Source organism: Ranitomeya variabilis, chromosome 1 (genome assembly GCF_051348905.1).
Source record: "Ranitomeya variabilis isolate aRanVar5 chromosome 1, aRanVar5.hap1, whole genome shotgun sequence".
Lineage (NCBI taxonomy): Eukaryota > Metazoa > Chordata > Amphibia > Anura > Dendrobatidae > Ranitomeya > Ranitomeya variabilis.
In genome coordinates, this window is record NC_135232.1 from 497,429,591 (window position 1) to 497,457,404 (window position 27,814).

The following is a 27,814-nucleotide window of genomic DNA, read 5'->3' on the forward strand; positions in this document are numbered from 1 at the left end:
GACGTTGAGGTGGAGGAAGAGGAGGAGAGGCCACTTGAAGCTATGCTTGCCATCCACTCGAGAAAATGCTGTTTCTGGGCATCATCGACAAGGCGTACCGCTGTGCATCTGCCAAAGAAAGATAATAGTGTAGCCTGTCCAGTAACATAAGTTGTCAGCTGTCTTTGCATAGGACATGATGTTGCTTCACTAGTGCTTTCACAAACATTACCACCTACCCCACGTACACGTACACTTTGACACCAAGCCTAACTCCCCTTTCACCACGGCCTTGGTTTTTCCTAGTCATGTTGCTCAGATAGTGTGGTAGGATCACAGTATTAGCAACAAAACATTAGATTTTAAGCTCTGCAAACAGCTTAATTTCAGCTACAGTAAATTTCAAGTTGACAAATGGCATGCTGTATCGTGTTAGTTACAGAAAAAAATAATTGTTTGAGTGTGGATGAGGCCCATATGACAAAGAATTTATTCTACAAACAATTTTAAAGTCAGGTCCCTTACTGTATGACACTAGGAACGGAAGAATTTTTTGTGGCCTCTGGATCAGGCCTCTATAACACATTAGATGCTGCAAACTATTTTAAAGTCAGGTCCCTTACTGTATGACATTAATAACAGAAGAATTTTTGTGGCCTCTGGATCAGTCCTCTACAGCCTGATTTCAACCCAACCAAACGACAAAGTGTAAATATCCCAAAAATGACCCCATTTTGATAAGTTCACCTCTTGAGGAATTCATCTAAGAGTGTAGTGAGCATTTTTATACCTCAGAAGATTCACAAAATTGGGCTGAGTCGATGGAAAATTACCATTTTTTCCACTAAAATGTTGCATTGGCTGTAATTTTTTAATTTTCAGAAGGGGTAATAGGAGAAAAACAAACATTATAATTTGTTACACAATTTCTTATGAGTACTCCAATACCCCATATGTGGTCAGAAAGTACTTTTGAGGCATAGTGCAAAACTCAGAAGGGAAGGAGTGTCATATCATAGTGCAAATTTTGTTGTTGTGGTTTGCAGGTGCCATGTCACATTGGTAGAGTCCCTGAGGTGCCAGAACAAAACAACCCCCCATAAGTGACCCCATTTTAAATACACCTCTTAATGAGTTCATCTAAGGTTACCGTTATCATATTGGCACAACTTATGTGTCACAGAATTTTATACCGTTGAGCAATAAAAAAAATTAAATTATTACAACAAAAATTTGGTTTTAGCCCTAGATTTTATATTTTCATATAGGGAAATGGATAAAAATGGCACCAAAATATGTCACAATTTCTGCTGAACTTGGCAATACCCCATACGTGGCTGTACAGTACTGCTTAGCCACACTGCAAGATTCGGAAGGGAAGGAGAGCTATTTGACTTATGCAGAACAAATTATTGTAAATAGTTTGCGGACTCCATATACAGAGCCCATAAGTGCTAAAAGAGTAGAATCTCCCCTCAAGTGACCACATTTTGGAAATGATACCCCTCTTGAAATTTATCTACAGGCTTACTGACTAGTGATGAGGGAATATCGGTGGTCTCCGAGTATTTCTAAGTGCTCGGAGATTTAGTTTTCATTGCCGCAGCTGAATGATTTACATGTGTTAGTCAGCTTGAATACATGTGGGGATTCCCTAGCAACCAGGCAACCCCCACATGTACTCAGGCTGGCTAGTAGCTGTAAATCATTCAGCTGTGGCGATGAAAACTAAATCTCTGAGCAGTCATAAATACTCGGAGACCACCCGATTGTGCTCGGGAAAACCCAAGCAATGATGCTCATCGCTAGTACTGACAATTTTGACTCCATGGATATTTTCCAGAACAAAGCAGCAATGGATGCTGCTGAGTGAAAATTGCAAATCTGCCATTGTAGTGCCCAGTACGTTGTGACCAGCTCGTGCTTCTGGAGACATGGACCCCATAAATTAAGCAAGCTCACATAGCTACTGAAAAGCCAAATATGTGGATGCTAACTGCAGTTTAGGCACACTGTGGGGATCAGAAGGGAGAGGGGCATTTGGATTTGGTAGAGCAGAATTTGCTGGATTTCTTTTGGGGGGGTCAGGAGCCATAGCGCTTTTCCAGAGCCATTGTACTACCAGAAAAGTGGAAGCCCCCTATGTTTCCACTGACAGAAGTATCCACAATCAATGATTGTTTCGGGAGAGTTTGACAGCGGCATTTAACTAGTTAATAGGTGCGGGTGGATCGCGATACCTCCCGCACCTATTGCAGGCACATGTCAGCTGTTCAAAACAACTGACATGTCCCGGCTTTGATGCGGGCTCACCGCCGGAGCCTACATCAAAGCGGGTGTACTGGCATCAGACGTACTATTCCGTCCAAAGGGCAGAAAGGGGTTAAATGTGTTCACTAAGTTATTATTTTGCTGGGATGTAAAACTTGCTTTACTCTATAACAATACTGCGCCTCTGTAATATTAATCCATATTTGGAAATGTATTAGTATAATTCAGAAAGTTTTTCTAGTCCTTTCCTTTTCATGCCACCAACTTTTGTTTTTATATTTTGTTACCAAATTATATATATTAGTATTAATTATATACATTACATAAATTCAATAAAAATAATCTGAAAGTAATTGATGGATATTTAGAAATAGAAGCATGAGGATATATGTTCTGGAAAACTCAACCAGTTACAAATCTTCTTTAATAATCAATTTAGGGCTGAAACTTATTTGCATAATATTTAAGAACTATTTCAACTGTGTACACTTTGCATACAACAATATAGTCACTAAATCTTTAGACATTTCTACACATAAATACTTCCACTTTAGTATTGGATTTGCTCAGGATTTATTTTTCATGCGATTAAAACTTTCTGCAAAGTGATCATTGCAGTAAAAGACTTCTTCTGAAGCTCTCCGAGATGTAATAGGAGCACATCAGCATTCGCCTTTCGATTTAACTTCAACTTTCTGTCCATTGTTTCTGTGGAGAAAACAAATAAGTTTCACAATATTATCCTTTTAGTGCCAGCATAATATTGACTTGTCATTAAGTACTCAGATCTCCTAAATATTGACATTGTTACCAAGCACTGCCAAGACTGGAAACGCTGCCCACTTGAATGCAATCCATTACTACCGACATACCACTAAGTAATTGCTTGGGTACTTGGAAAGTCAATGCTAAATTGTCGTAGTACGTTTGTCTTCATTTGAGATGCAAATCTGCTTTATGATGGTCAACTTGAGGTTCTGTTTTAGACCATATGTAAAGGACTTGTGATAAGAAGAGCATCTAATGTAAAGGACTGAGGGCTTAGTGTAGGGTCAGCCTGTGTGGCTGGTTGTGTACGGATGGAACTCTGCCCACTGCGATGGCCTATAGCTGCCTGATTTTGTGTCACATCAATATAGTCATTGGCCAGTTGCGGGTCGGTGGAGCTTTGGTCATGCTGGAACCACAACGGGGTTATGGCATTAGATGCTACCTTTACTTTACCCATGAGCCCTACCAATCCGATACGGCAATGTAATTGTGTAAACTTCTTATTACTACCTACGAGCTTGGGGAATTGACAGGATTCGCGCCAGCATTAGAGGAGGTGACACAAAGCGTGGATTAGCTCAAAGAAAATGCCGTTGGATTGCGGTACTTGATACTGTGACCCTGGCAGGTCTTAATGAACAACTCAGTTTTAGTTCATTTTTATAGATTGGAATGTCTTCAGACTTATTCTCCTTGTTTTAATGTTTTGTTTGTCTATTTTTTTAATTTGTTGTTAATGTTGTATTTTGTATTATCTTTAGTCTCAAAAAGGAACATGTACTTTGACTTGAATGGGTGAATTAAGAAAGATCCTTTTGGGCCATCCCTGAAATTAATGCTGCCGCCATATGTCCACATCTCCCAGTCTTTTGTTATGATGATGTTTGTCTTAATGGAGGTATTGTCATTGATGTTTTGATACAAATTGATGATTATTTTTCACTTTTTGATATACATTGGATATATGTAGGTATTTGTATTTTTATATATGTGCACTGTTAGCTATTTGTCACGGATTTGTAAATATTTATTCTGTCAAATATATTCTGTCAAATATAGACACTGTCATATGTAGTAGGATATTTAACCCCTTTCTGCCAGCTGACGGAATAGTACGTCAGCTGGCAGATCCCCTGCTTTGAGGTGGGCTCCGGCGGTGAGCCCACCTTAAAGCCGCGACATGTCAGCTGTTTTGTACAGCTGACATGTGCGCGCAATGAGCGCGAGCGGAATCACGATCCGCCCGTGCCCATTAACTAGTTAAATGCCGCCGTCAAGCGCTGACAGCGGCATTTAACTAGCGCTCCCGGCCGCGTGGCCGGAAGTGCTCGCACCGCTGACCCCCGTCACATGATCGGGGGTCAGCGGTGCATTGCCATAACAACCAGAGGTCTCCTTGAGACCTCTATGGTTGTTGATGGCCAATTGCTTTGAGCGCCACCCTGTGGTCGGCGCTTAAAGTACACCACCATTTCTACTACATAGAGGTGATCTGTATTTCACCTCTATGTAGCAGAGGCGATCGAGTTGTGCATGCTTCTAGCCTCCTATGGAGGCTGTTGAAGCATGCCAAAATTAAGAAAAAAAAGTGTTCAAAAATATTAAAAAAAAATATATATATAAAAGTTCAAATCACCCCCCTTTCGCCCCAATCAAAATAAAACAATAAAAAAAAAATAAACATACACATATTTGGTATCGCCGTGTTCAGAATCGCCCGATCTATCAATAAAAACAAAGCATTAACCTGACCGCTAAATGGCGTAGTGAGAAAAAAAATCAAAACGCCAAAATTACGTTTTTTTGGTTGCCGCGACATTGCATTAAAATGCAATAACGGGCGATCAAAAGAATGTATCTACACCAAAATGGTATCATTAAAAACGCCAGCTCGGCACGCAAAAAATAAGCCCTCACCCGACCCCAGATCATGAAAATTGGAGACGCTACGGGTATCGGAAAATTTTTTTTTTTTTTAGCAAACTTTGGAATTTGTTTTCACCACTTAGATAAAAAATAACCTAGACATGTTAGGTGTCTATGAACTCGTAATGACCTGGAGAATCATAATGGCAGGTCAGTTTTAGCATTTAGTGAACCTAGCAAAAAAGCCAAACAAAAAACAAGTGTGAGATTGCACTTTTTTTGCAATTTCATCACACTTGGAATTTTTTTCCCGTTTTCTGTTACACGGCATGGTAAAACCAATGGTATCGTTCAAAAGTACATCTTGTCCCGCAAAAAATAAGCCCTCACATGGCCATATTGACGGAAAAATAAAAAAGTTATGGCTCTGGGAAGGAGGGGAGCGAAAAACGAAAACGAAAAAACGGAAAAAAGCCCTGGGGGTGAAGGGGTTAATATGCACATACTGCTCCTGTTCTTTGATACACAGTATAAGATTAATAGGGAATGATAGGACTTGATCCACTTATTGTTTTTCCCTGTGGGGTTCCTGTGCGCATGTCTCCGGGTTACTGCGTTCCGGAGCATCGCTGATGGCGCTGGGGGATGACTCATGCGTGCCAGTGACGTCATTCGGCATCTCTGGCGCAGTGAGTCATCGGACCTTGCCGGCACATATTTCCGGACACATGCGCCAAGACTATGGACACCTGTGGATAAAGGTATTTATACCCTGGTTAGGCACATTGAACATTACCGCATTCTGAAGAAGCATCTGCGAAAAAAGCACGTCGACAGCGGGGTGGCACGGGTCCTATTTATCACGGGTAAGCACTTGTGGACAGCTATGAGTTTTTCTGGGGGATTTTCTGAGGATTGAAGGATCCTTATACGCACTTTAGCGGGGACATGAGATTATGGGATAGTTTTTTTCTCCCCCACTTACCTTTACATATATATTTATATTTTTACTATGTTAATATATTAATATTGATGATTTAATTACTGCGGACACTGTTGCCACATATCTACCTGATTCTAAAGCTTGATGTTATTTATTGATACTTTTTCATTGTTGTAATTGTGAGGTCTACTTAATAAATTTGTACATTTTTACCATAATATATGTAGCGGACATTGCTCCATTTTTCTCTGGTATTATTATTCTAATCAGGAGTGTTTGATGAAAAGGTGCTACAGACCTCACCACGTGGTGTTTGGTTTATGTAGCCATTCATGTGTGTATCCTGATTAAGCATACATGCTTCAATTCATTAAAGGGGTTGTCCGCTCTAAAGTTACAAGACTGCAGTCACTCTGTGTGACATCAGACTTGTGAATCCTCACATCGCGCTGTGAGGATTTTCCAGTGACAATGCTGGGAGCGGCGGTCATGTGACCACAATTGTGAATTTGGCACAACTTATCAGTGGCATGTGCCTCACCAGAAACGTTACTCTGGTCAAAGACTGGAGTAACATTATTGTGATAAGAAATGCTGCCATTTTCCATTCATTTGACTGGCGGACATAACCATCTTCTGTCCTGATTCCTCCCCAGCTCCGCCCTTTTTATCAGGGCTGCCCGAAACTAGTGTGAAAATGCCAAATCAAAGTGTTTGATGCCACTTTGACGAATCGAGGCCGTTGTCTGTCCTTTAAGCAATACTCATAACGGACCTTACATCAACAATACAGCAGCTGATGGGCTATGCTAGTTTTCACTCTCTGAAAGAAACAGAAAATAACTCTAGAAATAAGAGACATAACGACGTTCCGCAGGCTAAGTAGACAGCTATGGGCGCTGTGTTATGATTCAGGACAACATTTAGATTGCACATGATATGCCTACATGCATTAGTGCTGGGTTGGCAACTTGTCAGTTACTGATGGTAGATTGCATAGGTTCAGTTATTGCTGAATTCGTTTTTTTTACTGGCTCAAAAGTATTTAGTAATGTTTGATTTAGTAGTGACCATAGAGAAGAGAGATGTTATCTGAGCACTAAGAAGCTTGGGAAGGTCCATTTCTGGTATCTGTGAGCCTCACTCATCACTGGACACCATTAATGAAGGGAATAAAATATACATCCATCTCCAGATGACAGGTGAGGCAGTGAGCAGGTGACCTTAGTGGGTGTGCTTGGGGGTTATGTCCACGGCATGTATAATTGCTCCAACTGCTGTAGTGTGAGGCAGAGGTTTGTCACAGTGGAGGTCCAAAAATCAAGGTAAAAGGCTGCTTGGGTGGCATTCATAGCAGATTGTGGGAAGGCGTGGGTCTCTGCAATATTTCACTTGAAGCTAGACAAAGAGTAATTTCATTTTGTACTGGAATCGATAACTGTGTTACACGGTGGATTCCTAAATAAAGCTTAAAAAAATAAAAAATAAAAAAATATAAAAACATTTAAAAATCTGAAAAAATTAAATACAATGTTTTTTGCTGCTAGTAAGCACATTTCACGTCACCACATGAACACTGCCGGAAAAAGCCGAAGACTGCCGAGTGCAGTGAATACCGCCGGAAGTTAATGAGCGGTCCCGGAAGCAGATGTGGCCGGGAGACAGCGGGATGGCAGGACGCGTCACTGGACAGGTAAGTATAATTATAATGTTTATTATTAATTTGAGGCTATGTGCACACTTTGCGGATTTTGCTGCGGATCCACAGCTGAGGGTCCACAGCAGTTTCCCATGAGTTTACAGTACAATGTAAACCTATGAGTAACCGAAAACGCTGTGCCCAGGCTGCGGAAAAAAAACGCACGGAAACGCAGCGGTTTACATTCCGCAGCATGTCAATTCTTTGTGCGGATTCCGCAGTGGTTTTACACCTGCTCCATAATAGAAAACCGCAGGTGTAAAACCGCAGTGGAATCCGCAGAAAAACCGCGGTAAATCCGAGGTAAATCCGCTATAAATCCGCAGGAAAAACGCGGTGTTTTTGCCCTGCGGATTTGTCAAATCTGCTGCGCAAAAATCCGCAGAGGACCATTCTACGTGTGCACATACCCTCACAGCCCGAACTGGACCCGAACGGTAACACGGGTTTCCCATGGAAACCCGTGTTCGGGACCTTGTGTTCGGTAAGGGTCCAGAACTTTACAACTCAGGTTCACCCATCCCTAGTGACAGATCCTCTAAAACACATACATTTAGGCTTTGTTCACACGTTACATTTTTGCTGCATTTTTTTTTCTGCAGACAAAACTTGCTTGAATCTGCCATGAAAAAGCAGGTTTTACTGCATTTTTTGCTGCGTTTTTGTTGTCTCTTGTGCATGCTGATAGTTTAGTGCCCACCAAAAAGCATGATGCAACTTCCTTCAGGTTTTTTGCACCAAAACCTGACACCTGCTTTTTTGCACTTACCCATTATTACCAATGAGTAAAAAAAATGCAAGTTTTCTAATTCAGTCAGGAAAATAAAACCAAGGTGTGCGCATGAGATTTCTGAAATCTCATAGGTTTTTCTGGCAGTGTAAAGCGCAGCTTAAAATTTGCATTAAGAAAATACAGCAAAAACGCAACGTATGAACATAGCCTTAGCAATTACCTGTTTGAGGAGCACAGCATACACTCGTTGGAATAGGTATGTCCATCTGTTCCACAGACAGGGTCAAACTCTCTCGTGCATCCCGGCATCTTTTCATATAGGTAACAATTTGGCTGAAATCAAATTACAAAACAGATTACAAAGGACAATGATGAAATGCATGTACTGAAAACTTTTCTTAGCAGTTGCCTATAATTATTTGAACAGTAATAATGAACGGAAACAACTAATCACTCAACACAGAGGGGGGATATTTACTAGGCCGGTTTCACATGTCAGTGTCTCCAGTACGTGTGGTGACAGTTTTCTCACGTACCGGAGACACTGACACACAAAGACCCATTCAAATGAATGGGTCTATGCACATGCCTGTGTGCTTTCACGGACCGTATGACCGTGTGCAAAACACGGAGACATGTCCGCTTTTCTCTGGCAGCACGGTCCGCAAAGCGTCCCGCACACATGCACACGGAGAACAGTGTGCACTCTCGTCAAAGTGTGCACGTACCGCCGCAGGAGAAACAGCGCTACAGTTAAGCGCTGTCCCTTGTGTGTGGTGCTGAAGCCGGCATTCATCCCTTCTGTCCTGCTCGGCTGAAAGCAGCGCTTGCAGGAGAGAAGGGATGAAAGATCAAGTTTTTTTTTGTTAAAAATAAAGTTTGGGGTCACCTCCCGCGTTCCACCCCTCCCCACCCCCCTTGCACCCGCCCGCTTGCAGAGAAATACTCACCCAGCTCCCACGATGCCTCCTCTCAGCGCTGGCAGCTTGTCCTGTGTGAGCGGTCAAGTGGTACCGCTCATTACAGTGATGAATTTGCGGCTCCACCTCCCATAGGAGACTGGTCTAAAACTGTTTTTCGTGTCCTACACCATATTTATCGTTTGTTTTAAATCCCTTTCTGCACCCTGTCCTGTAAGGCTGCATGGCCTGGCTGACAAAGGTGTGATCTAGCGTAAGGCTGCCGTCACACTAGCAGTATTTGGTCAGTATTTTACCTCAGTATCTGTAAGCCAAAACCAGTAGTGGGTGATAATACAGAAGTGGTGACGTGTTTCTATCAGGCTGCCGTCACACTAGCAGTATTTGGTCAGTATTTTACATCAGTATTTGTAAGCCAAAACCAGGAGTGGGTGAAAACATCGCATATGACTCGGCCCAGTGTTAATCTATAGGGCAGCTCACATCACCATTTATTTTCTTGGGCGTATTCAGCGTGTGAAATCACAGCATGCTGCAATTGTCACCGAGACTCGCCAATGCAAACCTATAGGTGCGATAAAAAAAAAAATCGCATAGCACTGAGACCATGCAAGTACTGTCCAATTTTTATGCACAGGTGCCCTTTGAAAAGCCGGCAATTAACGTGCCGCATACAGTAATATCACACTGACTGGTTAGAATATAATAAATAGAATAGATATATACACATATACACATAGAATACATATATATGTATGTCAATGACACACACATACAGGTGCTTCTCACAAAATTAGAATATCATCAAAAAGTTAATTTATTTCAGTTCTTCAATACAAAAAGTGAAACTCATATATAGAGTCATTACAAACAGAGTGATCTATTTCAAGTGTTTATTTCTGTTAATGTTGATGATTATGGCTTACAGCCAATGAGAACCCAAGTCATTATCACAGTAAATTAGAATACTTTATAACACCAGCTGGAAAAATGATTTTAAAATCCCGAAATGTTGGCCTACTATAATGTATGTTCAGTAAATGCACTTAATACTTGGTCGAGGCTCCTTTTGCATCAATTACTGCATCAATGTGGCATGGCATGGAGGCGATCAGCCTGTGGCACTGCTGAGGTGTTATGGAAGCCCAGGTTGCTTTGATAGCAGCCTTCAGCTCATCTGCATTGTTGGGTCTAGTGTCTCTCATCTTCCTCTTTACAATACCCCATAGATTCTCTATGGGGTTAATGTCAGGTGAGTTTGCTGGCCAATCTAGCATAGTGATACTGTTGTTTTTAAACCAGGTATTGGTACTTTTGGCAGTGTGGACAGGTGCCAAGTCCTGCTGAAGAATGGCATTTCCATCTCCATAAAGCTTGTCAGCAGAGGGAAACATGAAGTGCTCTAAAATTTCCTGGTAGACGGCTGTGCTGACTTTGGTCTTGATAAAACACAGTGGACCTACACCAGCAGATGGCATGGCTCCTCAAACCATCACTGATTGTGGAAACTTCACACTAGTACTCAAGCAGCTTGGATTGTCTGTCTCTCCACTCTTCCTCCAGACTCTGGGACCTTGATTTCCAATGTCTAGTGTGAAGTAGCCACCATCAGTGCTGGTTTGGGAGCCATGTCATCTGCTGGTGTAGGTCCACGGTGATTTTTCAAGACCAAAGTTGGGTGGTTGGGTGGTTATTACGAACCATATATGAGACTGTTAGGTTGGTTCAGGAGACCTGTGGTTCAGACAGACATTACAGACATGTACACAGATGTACATTACATACAGTAATATATGGTTGTATGAATGCACCCCATTTTCAGTCCGTATGCTGTCCCTTTGTCAAGTCCACCACATAGATCAAAGATAGTAAATGGGGTAGTTCAATGGCCCACATGTAAAATATCACAGCATGCACTACTCTGATCTATTTTTAATCTCAAATTCGCTAAATAATCTCAATGGTTTCGAAAAAAAAAAAAAAAAACATCTTTTACAATTATTAACATAGAAAATGTATTTGGCCTTGTATTATTTTTTTAACTGTTAACGTATAAAAAGAATGCCACACGGCTCTCAAAAAATGGACATACGGATGAAAAATCTCCAAACCTTTCAGACACCTACAACAATTGTACTTAGCTGTGGGAAAAATGAGCTTGAAATTTATGAGAGCACACGTTTGCATCCTGCATACAACTATGTAGGCCCAAAGTGGCATGTCTATACAGCTCGTTACTACCATCTGCTGGGCAAATTCATGTACTGCGCTTTTGTGGCCAAAGTTAAAAAGTTTCAATATCAGCCACAAGTTAAATTTGTTATGCTTTTAACTTTAAGCTTAAATTAACAAAATTATATACGTGTTACCAATTAGATATGAAATGGATTCTATGTAAACTATTATCTGACTAAGGCTGCCGTCACACTAGCAGTATTTGGTCAGTATTTTACATCAGTTTGTGTAAGCCAAAACCAGGAGTGGGTGATAAATGCAGAAGTGGTTCATATGTTTCTGCTATACTTTTCCTCTATATGTCCCACTCCTGGTTTTGGCTTACAGATACTGAGGTAAAATACTGATGTAAAATACTGCTAATGTGACGGCAGCCCAATAGTCATTCATAGTCATTGTTTGCAATCCTAAATGAAAAGAATAAGAATAACTAGTGTAGATTGTTAAGGGTGCAGCGCCCCAGAGACCTGGTCGTTGCAGTAACATCGCTCTGCCGCTAAGGGGAGTGATGGTACGTCTGATGGCACTTAAGGAGTTCACCTGACCAGGTATCACAGACACCAATACACTTCATAGTCTGGCCTCCAGGGGGAGCTAAGGGTGCTATGTATTAGGCCACTCCTCACAATCTGGTAAAACTGGGGGTTGGATAGAAAGTTAGGACAGAAGCTGACTGGGTTGGAACCAGGCAACACCCTGTGGCAGAGGGTGTTGCAGGGAAAGATTCAGGGGGGTCCCTGTCAGGGGTGGGATCCTGACAGAGGCCTAGCGAAAAGGACAGAACGTTAAGGAACCGCGCCTGCACTACATCGCGGCGGTATCTCAAGAAAGGACAAGAAGCAAAAAGGAGATAACACCAATAGGAGTCGTGCTGTAAGATCGAGGCAACATCCTATTGAGGCACGTAGCCAGTGGCCGGAATGCCGAGGAAGTATTGGGTTCCAAGCATTACTTCAAACCAACGGCAGGACAGTTAATTATAGGTTGGCTGTCTCACCTAAATCAGTTAATTATAAATTGGCTGTCTCACCTAAATCACCTAAGCAGACATAGGGGGCAATTGTGGGAGAGGGGCGACGCTAGGGTCCCGGAAGAACTCCAGGCCTTCCCGTCATACGGGTGCGTCCTATCCATATCATCTGGGGGACAGAGAAGAACATCAGAACAGACATAAATTGTGGGAAAAAACATCAGAAACAGACACAACAGTTGTGAGGACTATCCCGTAGTGCTCAGCAGGGAAGTACTACAACACACAGGCGCTAGAAGGTAGGCACAGATTTCCACCTGCAAAGGGAACTCTGGAGGTGCCATCGGACCGGCCGGTCTCAGACAGCCCTGTTAGCAGTACTCTGGATTGAGGATCTTGAAGCCTTCAGTAAAGAGGTAAAGAGACTGCAACCCTGTGTCCTCGTTATTCACCGCGACCTGCACCACGCACCACCACCTACACCTTTCACTGGACGCCCCTTAGCAAGGTCACGGACTGGGTCTAGCCACCATGACAACCCCAGAACTGAGACAGAGAAGCCCGGTACCGAGTACCCCGCGGCCCTGCGACTGGGGGGCGCTCCAAGGGCATAGTGAAAAACATTTATTTTATTTATTCATTTTACTCACCTATATAGCGCTATTAATTCCATAGACATGTATAAGGCCAGGTTCACATGCTGTGGATTATTTTTTTCTTTGCTGATTCCATACCAAAAATATCACATGGATAATAAAGGATTTTTTAATATTCCACAATATTCAGCACAGATGAACATGCTGCAGATCTTCAGTCGCGCATGGACCTTTTTCAAGGAGGGACACAGCAGCAGCAGGGCCCCTGTGCATGAACAATATTTGGGCCCTTTATAGTCTAATAGAACATCATGAAGCACAGTTCAACCTGCTTTGGAGGTGGTAGTGGCCCCCTTACCTCTCAGGCTGCACAGCTTACCCCAAGCGTGTGTCTGCCCTCCTGCAGATGTCTGGCGTGTGAACACTGCCTCCTGTGTGCTATGCAGATGTGACATGAAGTGTATACACATACTAAGCTAGTAGACGGCACCACCAAATGAAATATGATGGAAAAAAGACTGGATTTGCACTGGACTTAATCCAAAGAAAAGTGAGATCAAGGCTCCATGCACACCCCATGATCCAACATGCAGACAATCTTGGTGGCAATCATGTAAATTATTTTATCTTCATTGCTCAATGGTATAAAAGTCTGTGACACACTTGTGGTGTCAGTATAGTCACTACACCCTAGATTCATTCATTGGGAGGTTTATTTGTCAAATGGGGTCACTTATGGGGGGTTCCGCTGTTCTGGCACTTCAGGGGCTCTGCCAATGTAACATGGCACCCTCAAACAAGTGCAGCAAAATCTGCACTGTAATATGGTGCTCCTTCCCTTCTGAGCTTTGCACTGTGCCTCAAAGTAGTTTTTGATGACATATGGGGAATCTGCGAACACAGGAGAAATTGTGCCACATATTTTGGGGGCCATTTCTCCAGTTACCCTTGTTAAAATACAAAAATTGGAGCTAAAAAAGATTTTTGCTGGAAAATGTTGATTTTTTTTTAATTTTCACAGCTTAATGTTATAAATAGTGATAAGCGAATGTACTCGTTGCTCGGGTGATCTCTGAGTATTTGTTAGTGCTCGGAGATTCAGTTTTTGTGACCTCAGCTGCATGATTTACGGCTGCTGGACAGCCTGAGTACATGTGAGGATTCCCTAACAAACAGGCATTCCTCACATGTATTCAGCCTGTCTAGCAGCCGTAAATCATGCAGCTGAGGCCACAAAAACTAAATGTCCGAACACTAACAAATACTAGGAGATCACCCGTGCAACGAGTATACTCGCTCATCACTAGTTATAAACGTTTGTGAAACACATGGGGGTTCAAAATCATAAAGTCCAATATGTCATAAGAAAAAAATCTCCGAATCACCGGGATCCGTTGAAGTGTTCCAGTGTTATGACCTCATAAAGTGACAGTGGTCAGAATTGTAAAAATTGGCTCGGTCAGGAAAGTGAAAACAGGCTTCAGGGCAATGGGGTTAAAAACTTAAATACAATCAGATAAGGTGGTCTCATCACATGGTCCACTCAAAGATATACATACAGTAGCACTCGTGTCCTAAAAGTGTATGAACAACCCAAGGTTAAAGGGTAAATATTCTTTTTAAAAAAACTTTTTATATACAGTACTTTAGTAACCACACCACTAATAGAGTTAGGCACAAACTGATCCACGGGGAAGCAGATGAATCCCCTGGTAAATCCTTTCCTTAAACAAGATCTGGGCCTTGCTTTTTCAATTAATGTCTGTAGCCTGCAGGACATGTGGGCAGAGCCATCTTGGCTACTTATACTTCATATCTTAATAAATAAACATCCGATTATAGATGCATAGCTGGCTTCCATAACATTTTATCACTGCAGAAATGTCCATCTTCTTTTTGCCTGGGCACGGCTTAATAAACGTTGTCCCCTAAAATTTAGGAAGGAGGCACATAGGGAATGCACAGAAGGCGCATAAGGAATATAGCTGCGGGCTGCCCTTGTAAGGAAGGGAGTTTTAGGGCTTAGGGTTGGATAGTATACAAGTAATACCTGTCTGATGCCAGATGCCAACAACTCCTGTCCGCCATATCTGTGATGGTGCCAACAATTGCCGTGGGATCATTCCAATTTTATGTCACCACTATAATGAAAGAGTTGGTCCAATGTACACTTACTTCTCCTCGCAGAATAATTTAATTATCTCTATGCATGTTGCTATAACCAGATGGATACACATGCAACATCTGGAGATGTTTATGGATTACTATGAGTATGTAAGTCTAATTTATAGCGTTGTCCTGTCGACCACTGTTGATGCGGATCTATCTAAGAGTACTAAGCTAACATGTGCGGACCACTGCTGATACCCACATTCATAAATATAGCTTGCTTTGTTGTATCATTTTAGAGGGACACCACTTCTTTCATTGTCCAACTATTAATGAAGCTGTCCACAAAAGACTTGGAGTACCCATAGTTATCAATGGTTGATATCACCCTGATTAATAGATGGTGATAACTGTGATTATAAAAAAACTCCACTTATGTCTTATGCTGTTAAGGTAGGCAAACAGCAGTACATACTGTCTATTTATGGGGGTAGTGTATGAAAAAGGAGTCATTATCCTACTTGTTTGTTCAGGTATACACATTTTAATAGATATTTAATAAAAGTTGATCTTAATAGAATTTGCTGTAGAAATTGATTGTTTGCTGAAAATTACAGGTGCATCTCACAAAATTAGAATATCTTTAAAAAGATAATTTATTTCAGTTCTTCAATACAAAAAGTGAAACTTGTATATTATATAGAGTCATTACAAACAGAGTGATCTATTTCTGTTAATGTTGATGATTATGGCTTACAGCCAATGAAAACCTCAAAGTCATTATCTGAGTAAATTAGAATACTTTATAACACCAGCTTGAAAAATAATTTTAGAATCCGAAATGTTGGCCTACTGAAATATATGTTCAGTAAATGCACTCAGTACTTAGTCGAGGCTCCTTTTGCATCAATTACTGCATCAATGCAACGTGGCATGAAGGCGATCAGCCTGTGGCACTGCTGAGGTGTTATGGACGCCCAGGTTGCTTTGATAGCAGCTTTCAGCTCTCTGCATTGTTGGGTCTGGTGTCTCTCATCTTCCTCTTGACAATACCCCATAGATTCTATATAAGGTTAAGGTCAGGTGACTTTGCTGGCCAATCAAGCACAGTGATACTGTTGTTTTTAAACCAGGTATTGGTACTTTTGGTGGTGTGGATAGATGCCAAGTCCTAGTGGAGAATAAAATTTCCATCTCTAAAAAGCTTGTCAGCAGAGGGAAGCATGAAGTGCTCTAAAATTTCCTAGTAGACGGATGCGCTGACTTTGGTCTTGATAAAACACAATGGACCTACACCAGCAGATGACATGGCTCCCAAAACCATCACCGATTGTGGAAACTTCACACTAGACCTCAAGCAGCTTGTATTGTCTGTCTCTCCACTCTTCCTCCAGACTCTGGGACCTTGATTTCCAAATGAAATGCAAAATTTACTGTCATCTGAAAACAACACTTTGGACCACTGAGCAACAGACCAGTTCTTTTTCTTGGCCCAGACACTTCTGGCGGTGTCTATTGGTCATGAGTGGCTGTCAGGACTCTGAACATTTTTTATTACCTTTTGTGCATTACTGCCCTTTTCCAAGATGGTGTCTTTGGTCTCGTGTGCACTGTGTCTTCCTGCTATAAAACTCCACCCCAGCCTTCAGTCTGTGCTAGAGTATTCTGCCTTGCATCCAGCTCCTGACCTCTGATTACTCCCTGGCTATATACCTGCTCCTGTGAACCTGTGTGGTTATCCTGCTACTCTGCTCTGAGTTCCTGCTGCATGCACCAGTTCCAGTAATCCTCCTTCATCTGCTGCTCGTGTTTACTTCTATCTGCATTTGCTGGACATGTAAGCTGTTTCTGCTCTGCAAGAACCTGAGACTATTACCCAGGCCTCCCTGGTTGAGCTAAGATATTATTTGAACTGCCTTATAAGCATATCTATCTGTGTTTTGGACTAAGCAAGGACTTATTCGTGTCAAGTATCCTCAAGAATAATTGTGCTTCATAGACTTTCTGCGTGATTGCATTTTCCTCTGAAGTTTCCTATAGACTGCTAAGCTGCAATTAATATTTACTCCAAGTGTTGTGGACTTGAGTTTCTCTCTGCACCTGTTTGAATCACCGTGTGATAATATAGACTTTACCACTTATAAAACTGTGTCCTGTAGTTGTCTTGTTCCACGCAAAGAGTCTCCTGAGTTATCCCCTATAATTATTACAGTGGCTTGACACCAGGAATGCGACACTTGTAGCCCATATCCTGGGTACATCTGTGTGTGATGGCTTTTGAAGCAATGACTCCAGCAACAGTCCACTCCTTGTGAATCTCCCCCAAATTTTTGAATGGACTTTTCTTAACAATCCTTACAAGGCTGCGGTTATCCCGGTTTCTTGTGCACCTTTTTCTTCCACACTTTTTCCTTCCTCTCAGCTTTCCATTAATATGCTTGCATACAGCACTCTGTGAACAGCCAGCTTCTTTACCAATGACCTTTTGTGGCTTACCCTCCTTGTCTAGAAGGCAGTCATTGACACACTCCAAATCTGTCAAGTCAGCAGTCTTCTCCATGATCCATGATTGTGGAGCTTACAGACTAAGGGACCTTTTTAAACACTTAGGAAACCTTTGCAGGTGTTTTTTGTTAATTATTCTAATTTACTGAGATAATGACTTTTGGGTTTTCATTGGCTGTAAGCCAAAATCATCAACATAAAGAGAAATAAACACTTGAAATAAATCACCCTGTAATTACTCTATATAATATTTGAGTTTCACTTTTTGTATTGAAGAGCTGAAATAAATTAACTTTTTGGTGATATTCTAATTTTGTGAGAAGCATCTGTACATCCTACTTCAATTGCTGTATCCCCCCCCCCAACATTTACTTGTGCAATCCATTAAAATGATTCGAATTAGTATAAAGCTTAAAACAAGGGGAAATAGGGGGCATTTGAGGAAGCCAATCAGGCAAAACGGCGCTGTCGTGGTAAAACTGAGGTGTGCTTGTGGCCAACAAAGACATTATTGTAAGTAATTTAGTCCTTCACTTATATGGCAGGTTGTGCTATAATGCACTCATGCACTTTATGACCTGATCTATCTACTTACACTATGCCAGGATTATAGATACATTTTTGTATATGACAGCATTTTGCAATATATCGACACCTTGCACATTCATCTGAACGCTGCTGAATATGGTTTACTGCTTCATAGGATTTAATCATGAAACAGTGTTTGTGATTTATCTGCTGCCTTAAGTTATTATCCTTGGCCCCCTCTTCACACCCAGCCATTGTTTGAGAATTTCCCATTGTTTTATACTTTATACTAATTTTAATAATTTTGAATAAAATATTACTATTTTAGTAAAAATCCTTTTTTTTCCTATGCCTCTTTATCCCCATTTAGCACATATGGGATTTTGTCTATTATAATGTGTTACATAATAAGAAAATGAATTTTTATAAATCATAGTGTGTGGTTTGTGCTGAGGAGAAACACAGATAAGTGGATAAGATAGACTAGAGAAATCTCTATTTGCTTTATACAGCAAGGAAAGACCATAAAATCCAGAATAAGTCACTGCATTCATTTTTTAGTTTGAATCACTATATTAAATGACTGCCAAAAACAAACCATGCCGCTACTTTCTTGTTTCAAGCTAGAAGGTTGGAGAATGCCACCTCTGCTGGGATTACAAATTGGAAGTACTGTACACTTGCAACCTAATAGATGTGAAAACAGCCGGTGCTCTCAGATAGCGGCAGAACAATGGTCACAGGGGTCAGAGAATAGGTGATCGCAGTGTGGGAATGAGGTGCACCCTTGCCTTAACAAAGGAAACTAGAACCCATAATTGAGCAACGAAGAAAATGCAGTACTAAGGGCATGAAAAGAGGGTTTTTTCAGACTTCTGTTTTTAAACTTATGACCTTTACTGTAATGTAGAAAACATGTAGCTCAAAACATCTTATTATATACCACCTTGTTAAGCCACATTGGGCCTGTCACTAATTTTACTTGGACAAGTTTATTTTACCTACTGATTATCCAATGTAATTACGGTAATCCCCAATTAATGATATACAGTGGATACGGAAACTATTCAGACCCCTTTAAATTTTTCACTCTTTGTTTCATTGCAGCCATTTGGCAAATTCAAAAAAGTTCATTTTTTCTCATTAATGTACACTCTGCACCCCATCTTGACTGAAAAAAACAGAAATGTAGTAATTTTTGCAAATTTATTAAAGAAGAAAAACTGAAATATCACAAGGTCATAAGTATTCAGACCCTTCACTCAGTATTGAGTAGAAGCACCCTTTTAAGCTAGTACAGCCATGAGTCTTTTTGGGAATGATGCAACAAGTTTTTCACACCTGGATTTGGGGATCCTCTGCCATTCTTCCTTGCAGATCCTCTCCAATTCCGTCAGGTTGGATGGTGAACGTTGGTGGATGGCCATTTTCAGGTCTCTCCAGAGATGCTCAATGGGGTTTAGGTCAGCGCTCTGGTTGGGTCAGTCAAGAATGGTCACAGAATTGGTCTGAAGCAACGCCTTTGTTATTTTAGCTGTGTGCTTATGGTCATTGTCTTGTTGGAAGGTGAACCTTCAGCCAAGTCTGAGGTCCAGAGCAGAGCAATCTGGAAGAGGTTTTCATTCAGGATATCTCTGTACTTGGCCGCATTCATGTTTCCTTCAATGACAACCAGTCATCCTGCCCCTGCAGCTGAAAAACACCCCCATAGCATGATGCTGCCACCATCATGTTTCACTGTCGGGATTGTATTGGGCAGGTGATGAGCAGTGTCTGGTTTTCTCTACACATACCACTTTGAATTATCATCACGAAAAAGGTCTATCTTTGTCTGATCAGACCAGAGAATCTTATTTCTCATAGTCTGGGAGTCCTTCATCTGTTTTTTTAGCAAACTCCATGCAGCCTTTCATACAGTTAGGTCCATATATATTTGGACAGAGACAACATTTTTCTAATTTTGGTTATGGACATTACCACAATTAATTTTAAACAAAACAATTCAGATGCAGTTGAAGTTCAGACTTTCAGCTTTCATTTGAGGGTATCCACATTAAAATTGGATGAAGGGTTAAGGAGTTTCAGCTACTTAACATGTGCCACCCTGTTTTTAAAGGGACCAAAAGTAATTGGACAATTGACTCCAAGGCTATTTCATGGACAGGTGTGGGCAATCCCTTCGTTATGTCATTCTTAATTAAGCAGATAAAAGGCCTGGAGCTGATTTGAGGTGTGGTGCTTGCATTTGGAAGGTTTTGCTGTGAAGTAAACATGCGGTCAAAGGAGCTCTCCATGCAGGTGAAGCAAACCATCCTTAAGCTGCGAAAACAGAAAAAACCCATCCGAGAAATTGCTACAATATTAGGAGTGGCAAAATCTACAGTTTGGTACATCCTGAGAAAGAAAGAAAGCACTGGTGAACTCAACAATGCAAAAAGGCCTGGGCGCCCACGGAAGACAACAGTGGTGGATGATCGCAGAATAATCTCCATGGTGAAGAGAAACCCCTTCACAACAGCCAACCAAGTGAAGAACACTCTCCAGGAGGTAGGCGCATCAATATCCAAATCTACCATAAAGAGAAGACTGCATGAAAGTAACTACAGAGGGTTCACTGAACGGTGCAAGCCACTCATAAGCATCAAGAATAAAAAGGCTAGACTGGACTTTGCTAAAAAACATCTAAAAAAGCCAGCACAGTTCTGGAATAACATTCTTTGGACAGATGAAACAAAGATCAACCTCTACCAGAATGATGGCAAGAGAAAAGTATGGCGAAGGCGTGGTACAGCTCATGATCCAAAGCATAACACATCATCTGTAAAACATGGTGGAGGCAGTGTGATGGCTTGGGCATGCATGGCTGCCAGTGGCACTGGGTCACTAGTGTTTATTGATGATGTGACACAGGACAGAAGCAGCCGAATGAATTCTGAGGTATTCAGAGACATACTGTGTGCTCAGATCCAGCCAAATGCAGCCAAACTGATTGGTCGTCGTTTCATACTACAGATGGACAATGACCCAAAACATAAAGCCAAAGCAACCCAGGAGTTAATTAAAGCAAATAAGTGGAATATTCTTGAATGGCCAAGTCAGTCACCTGATCTCAACCCAATTGAGCATGCATTTCACTTGTTAAAGACTAAACTTCAGACAGAAAGGCCCACAAACAAACAGCAACTGAAAACCACCGCAGTGAAGGCCTGGCAGAGCATCAAAAAGGAGGAAACACAGCGTCTGGTGATGTCCATGAGTTCAAGACTTCAGGCAGTCATTGCCAACAAAGGGTTTTCAACCAAGTATTAAAAATGAACATTTCATTTAAAATTATTGAATCTGTCCAATTACTTTTGGTCCCTTTAAAAAACAGGGTGGCACATGTTAAGTAGCTGAAACTCCTTAACCCTTCATCCAATTTTAATGTGGATACCCTCAAATGAAAGCTGAAAGTCTGAACTTCAACTGCATCTGAATTGTTTTGGTTAAAATTCATTGTGGTAATGTCTATAACCAAAATTAGAAAAATGTTGTCTCTGTCCAAATATATATGGACCTAACTGTATGTCTTGCACTGAGGACAGGCTTCCATCGGGCCACTCTGCCATAAACGTCCAACTGGTGGAGGGTTGCAGTGATAATTCACTTTGTGGAACATTCTCCTATCTCCCTATTACATCTCTGGAGCTCAGTCACAGTGATCTTGGGGTTCTTCTTTACCTCTCTCACCAAGGCTCTTCTCCCATGATTGCTCAGTTTGGCTGGATGGCTAGGCCTAGGAAGACTTCTGGTGGGTCCAATTTTTTCCTTTTAAGGATTATGGAGGCCAATGTGCCCTTAAGAACCTTGAGTACTGCAGAAATTCTTTTGTAACCTTGGCCAGATCTTTGCCTTAACACAATTCTGTCTCTGAGCTCCTTGGCCAGTTCCTTTGACCTCATGATTCTCATTTGGTCTGACATGCACTGTGAGCTGTGATGTCTTATATAGACAGGTGTGTGCCTTTCCAAATCAAGTCAGTTTAATTAAACACAGCTCGACTCCAAAGAAGGAATAGAACCATCTCAAGGAGGACCACAAGGAAATGGACAGCCTGTGACTTAAATATGAGTGTCTGAGCAAAGGGTCTGAATACTCATGACCATGTGATATTTCAGTTTTTCTTTTTTAATAAATTTGCAAAAAAATTCTACATTTCTTTTTTTTTGTCATTCAAGATGGGGTGCAGAGCGTACATTAATGAGAAAAAAATGAACTTTTTTGAATTTACCAAATGGCTGCAATGAAACAAAGAGTGGAAAATGTAAAGGGGTCTGAATACTTTCCGTACCCACTGTAGTTATATATTCGACAACACTTTCAATTTACATAGAAAGTTTGGTGACAGATTGCCTTTAAAGGAACTAATAAGGCCCAAATGTAATAAAAATGAATGACAATAAAACTTAAAAAAGTGGACCTTTCTGTACTAATAACGTTTATTGGCATATGACGAGGGCACAAGTATATGATTGGTCACTGAGGGAGCTATTACATGATAGGAGTAACTCTGCTCTTGAGAAATGTCCATTGACTTCAACGCACAACATACATCACTAAGTTTTACTTCTCTCTTTGAAATGATAGTAAATAAAAGAGAACAACAGTATATGAAAAGAGTTGCCATTTAAACTTTTTCCTATGCCATCTACAGATTGCTGACCATTTTTTGCCTAATGGTCCTACAACTAGAGACCGCTGTATATTTCAGTCAAAACTAAGACTGGGGGGCAGCTTGAAACATGAAAGCCATATCCTAATATTAGTAAAACACTGTGCTCCAACCAGCTTTCCACTTTCACTAGCACCCATCTCATGGATTACAGGCCTTGTAATGCTGATTTGATATATTATGGGTAGTTTTGTAAGCAGAACAAGCAATCATTGGGTTTCTTTTGTCTGTTTAATATAGAAATAAAATCATGCTTACCAATTTTGCACCTTCTGTTTCAGGAACTGGCCACAAAGCTGTAAAAGCACATTAAAGAGTTAATTTAAATGGGATTTGACCTGCAGTACCCAAGAACGTCTACTACACAGTGTACAGAGCTGTGGTGTTTTTGCTCCAGACACTATACACTTTGAGTTGTTGTGGCCCCAGGTATCAGCTAATAGTAGGGGTGTCATGGGTGGAACACACACCAATTTGATATAGATGACCTGTCATTAATGGTTCATTCCTGGACAAGCCCTTTAAGGTGTCCGAATGCATTAAACAAAAGTTGATGAAAGTAGATGATTCTGACCATGACAAAAGTACTGCTATTCACAGGTGCTGGGTAGTGACAATTCTCATGAGAGCTGCGGGCTCAACGCTGTACTCAGCTAGGGCCAGTGATTCTGATGAGAGTTGTTGTCACTACCCGACATTTGGGAATAGCAGTACTTTACTGCTATTCACAGACACTGGAGACCTTGGGGGAACATGAACTACATTGGTGGAGCTTCGCGGGAACATTTGATAATAAATTGGTGAACAAAGGTGTGTGGAGTAGTCTTTATTCAAATAAAGTGTTTTTTTTCTGTGTGCATTTGTTTTTTTTTATTACTGGGTTGGTATTGGGATGTCTGATAGACACCTCTCTATTTCTAACCCCAGGGGTTTATGCCATCTGACATTAAACAGCTGACATCAACCCCAAAAAATATTACCCCAATTGCCACCGCACCAGGGCAATCGAAAAGAACCAGGAAAAGTACAGAATTGGCGCGTCTAATGTGACATGCTAATTCTCAGGTGGGTGCAGGTTGGTATTTTTACCCTGGGAAGGGACCATTTTCCATGGACCTTCCCAGCCTAATAATATCAGCCCTCACCCCCAGCTGTCTGCTTTACCTTGGCTGGTTATCAAAAATAGGGGAACCCCACGTCACTTTATTTAAAAATGCCTCTTCAGAGAAAAAGAGGACTTGAACTCTATAGCGCCACCTGTTGGAAGTAGCGATCCTACAAGTCACAATCTCCAACAGGTGGTGCTATAGAGTTCAAGTCTTCTTTTTCTCTGAAGAGGCAATTTGCATATTAAATTTCCCAGAGGAGCATTGCATGGCGAATAAGTCTCCTTACCTTGACAAGCCAGAGCTGGTATGTAACTCTCCACAAGGAGAAACCTTACCCCTTAGACTTTATTTAAGTTCATTTGTTATGTAATAGGTCTAAAAAAAAGGTCAAAACCCCCCTTTAGTGCCACTAAAGGACGCAACTTTATAATATTTAGAGGCGCGGACATTAATCTAAGCTCACCCTCATATAACAACTCTCCCTGAACTGCTTCCAGAGGACAGTGTGCTGAGTATCGCGCCATCAGGCCTTCTATAAGACCAGATGACGTGATACAGCCGGCCAATCACAGTGAGCTACATAGCTACAACATTACTGTGTATGGTGGGCAACAGCCGCAAAAATGTGGGAGGGGACTTGAGCATGGCGCTTGAGTTCCCGCAATTCTCGATCGAGTAACGAGCGTACCCGAGCACCCGATGCCCAATCAAGTATTGAGCAGAGGTGAGAATGGTCACTCAACACTAGTATCTATCAATACTTAGCATTAAATAGAGGTTTTATAATAAAATATGCTACCATCCAGATAACCTCTATTTCAGGGAAGGCATTTCATGTTTCAGCAACGTGATGCTAAACCATATACATCATCCATCACAAAAGACATGGCTTCACAAAAGAAGAGTTTGGGTAATGAACTGGCTGCCTGCAGTCCAGACCTTTCATCAAAAGAAAACATTTGAGACATTATAAAATGAAAAATCCAACAATGACCCGGGACTACTGATCAGCTAGAATACTACATCAGACAATAATGGGACAACATTGCTCTCCCAAGACTTATGCAATTGGTATTCTCACATCCTAGAACTTTATAAACTGCTGTATAGTAAAAAGAAGAGGGAATACTAAATGCTACACAATGGTAGACATGGACCTGTCCCAACATTTTTTAAATATGTTGCTGCCAACAATTTCTAATTTAAATGTAAAAATGTCTAATTTTCAACTTCTGACTCGCGTTCTACAATCCTTTGTGAATGAGATATGGCTATAAGAGATTTTCAAATCATTGCATTTTTGTTTCCTATACATTTTGCACAGCATCCCAACGTTTTTAGAATTATGGTTGTACTTTTGTGTAAAGTGTACGTAAACCTATTTTAAACACATTATTTTGAGCATTTATTTCAGAGTATGGACAAAATACTAAAGGATTTCTTTCTACAGAATAGCTTGAGAAGCCTCCACTCAATGGGTCCACCCAAATACCACAAAGCTCCAAAAAATTAACTGAACACTAATATTTAACCTTTAATCAAAAGTGCTTCAAAAACAATGAAGAACATTTAGACAAACATGTATCCATACCTATAGTACAGGGTGGATCTGTAGAATTGCACATACCAAACCTTACTGCTACTGGTTCCACCACCAAATCATTGTAACTCGGAGTTGTTATTGTACATGTATTAAAGGCTAAACAGGTAGCGCTACTGTATATTATGCTAGCCCAGACCATAATCCTGGAAGTAGGATGGTGAGATGTTTCCTCGTAAAGGCCTTTTCATGGCGTTGCCCACATGGTCTCCGGTCCAATTTACATCTATCATTGTGTACAAGACAAGAGCATGACTCATCGCTGAAAAGGATAGAAAGCTATTCAAGCCTCCATTGCCTTTTACTTGCACCATGGTAGCCCTTGAGAGTAGAGGCATGAGGTAAATGAAACAACCGGGATTATGGTGTGGGGTGGCCTAATGTATGGTACAATAACAGCTCAGTGCTACCTTGATTTGCTTGTTGAAATAGCAGTACAGCCATTTCTTCAAAGTATCCCGATAGCTGTTTTTCAACAGGACAATTCCAGACAGCATGTTCCTCACGTTACTGTGAACAGCCTGCATGGCCTAAACGTACTGCCATGGCCTGCAGCGTCTCCAGACTTATCTCCCATCGATCAAATCTGGGATATTATTTCTTGGGAATTGGCAACATTCCTTAGACAACCATTAATGACCTCATTGATAGCATGCCAAAGTATGTTTATTTGTGCACACGGTGCTCGTACTTGGATAAATCAAAATGTTTTGAAAATGTAGTCAATTTTTGTAGTCATTTACATATCATTAATATGTCTCTCAAGCCTGTCATTTCCAGAATTCTACTACTTTTCCTTTTTGGTGGTCCCATTTTAACGTTGAAGAGTGTATACATGGTCATTTTTATGTTGATATAACAGTATGAGAAAATGGAAAAAAATAAAACAAAATAAAAAAATAAAACAGTATATCTGGGAGATTTTTTTCTATTATCTTTATTCTACAGATGGTGACATTTGCAGCAGGGGTCAATATATATTTATTTTTGTTTGGAGACATTGAATAAAATATATTTTTCATGAAAACAGCATTTTTGGGGGTTAAAGGCATTTTTATTGAAAATTTTTAGCAGACATAATTTTACTGTTGTTTTTTGCCCCATTAGAGGAGTTGAAGCAGTGATCCTCCGACAGCTTGTTTAACGCTTTGGAATACACAATATTGCTGTGCTGGCACATGACAGAAGCAGTGTGTAAAGGAGACAACTGACTGCTACCATTCTAACCGAATCTGGCTTCTTTCTGTACAAAGATCGGAGCCCATCTTAGCTATTGAAATTAGCAGTCATGACCACAGTACTGGAAGCGAGGCAGCCAAGACAGGGAATATAGGGCCAGCAGAGAAGCAGGGCACCTGGGCTAGTAGGACTGTATTAGTTAGTTAGCCAGCTAAAGAACAGTTAACTACAGTTTTCCTTTTGCTAGTAACCCCCTTTAAGAGAAAAAAAAAATGGTCTGAGCAATATCCAAACAGCAAATGGACAGGGATGTTGCAATTGCTGGAGAGACCTTTTCATAATTGTGGCCATTCACGTTAAAGTTACACATTCACAGCCTTTGATGAACAGAAAACATAGATGTATTATATTTATATTTATCATTAACAGATTTGCTCCATTGAATATAAAGCACATTTTTCATCATCCAATCACGTATGAAAGTCTCAAATCACATTGACATTTGTACATATACAGTATGGAAAAAAGTAAAGTAAAAAAGTGAATCCATGCAAATCTTACACCAATAAATTAATTGGTAAAAGTAAATGTATGCTGGCTGCTTCCTACATTTATTAACAAAGCTAGTAACTGATCACTTGGTAATTGGAAGCCACATAAAAAAAATGCATGCAATAAATCACTACAATAATACATTATGATAATTGAAATAGTCTCACTTTTTTGGTCTCCCTTATGGGTGAGAACAATACCTCTGCATACCTGCTGTTAGTATGTAGAAAAGCAAGGCGGAGAATATCAGAGTCTTCATGGTTTCTTCTCTCCTCTGACTTACAGGCTGTTTGCTCAGGACAGCACTGTGTTCCAGCACAGAACTCCCCAGTGCCTGCCTTTGTCAGCTTCATTGGAACAAGCCTGTGATGTCACAAAACAACAGTATGCGCAGCCTTTGTAGCATGTCCAACAATTCAGTAAGCAACACCGTACTTTCCTTAATATCTAATTCATATAGCAGGTCAATGTCTCTATCAGGGGCATTCATACAAATCATGGGGCCCCATAGCAGAAGTTCAAATTGGCCCCCCCAAAA

The 27,814-nt window shown here is 40.9% G+C and overlaps 1 protein-coding gene and 1 long non-coding RNA gene across 2 annotated transcripts in view; one reads left to right on the forward strand and one right to left on the reverse strand.

Annotated features, from left to right (window-relative positions):
* The window catches only part of LOC143795615 (uncharacterized), a 165,295-nt gene extending 161,469 nt beyond the window's left edge, over positions 1-3,826 (forward strand). The window contains exon 3 of the long non-coding RNA XR_013220436.1: positions 3,783-3,826. This is a non-coding gene — a long non-coding RNA (uncharacterized LOC143795615). The remainder of the gene's footprint in view (positions 1-3,782) is intronic.
* LOC143795455 (trypsin inhibitor ClTI-1-like) lies at positions 2,657-27,642 on the reverse strand. The gene is made up of 4 exons (XM_077281011.1): positions 27,487-27,642; positions 23,095-23,132; positions 8,483-8,595; positions 2,657-2,958 (listed from the first exon to the last, which is right to left on the reverse strand). Exons 1-4 carry the CDS (start codon positions 27,533-27,535, stop codon positions 2,913-2,915), a joined length of 246 nt encoding a protein of 81 aa, XP_077137126.1. The 5' UTR covers positions 27,536-27,642; the 3' UTR covers positions 2,657-2,912.
* Between the last annotated feature and the right edge of the window lie 172 nt (positions 27,643-27,814).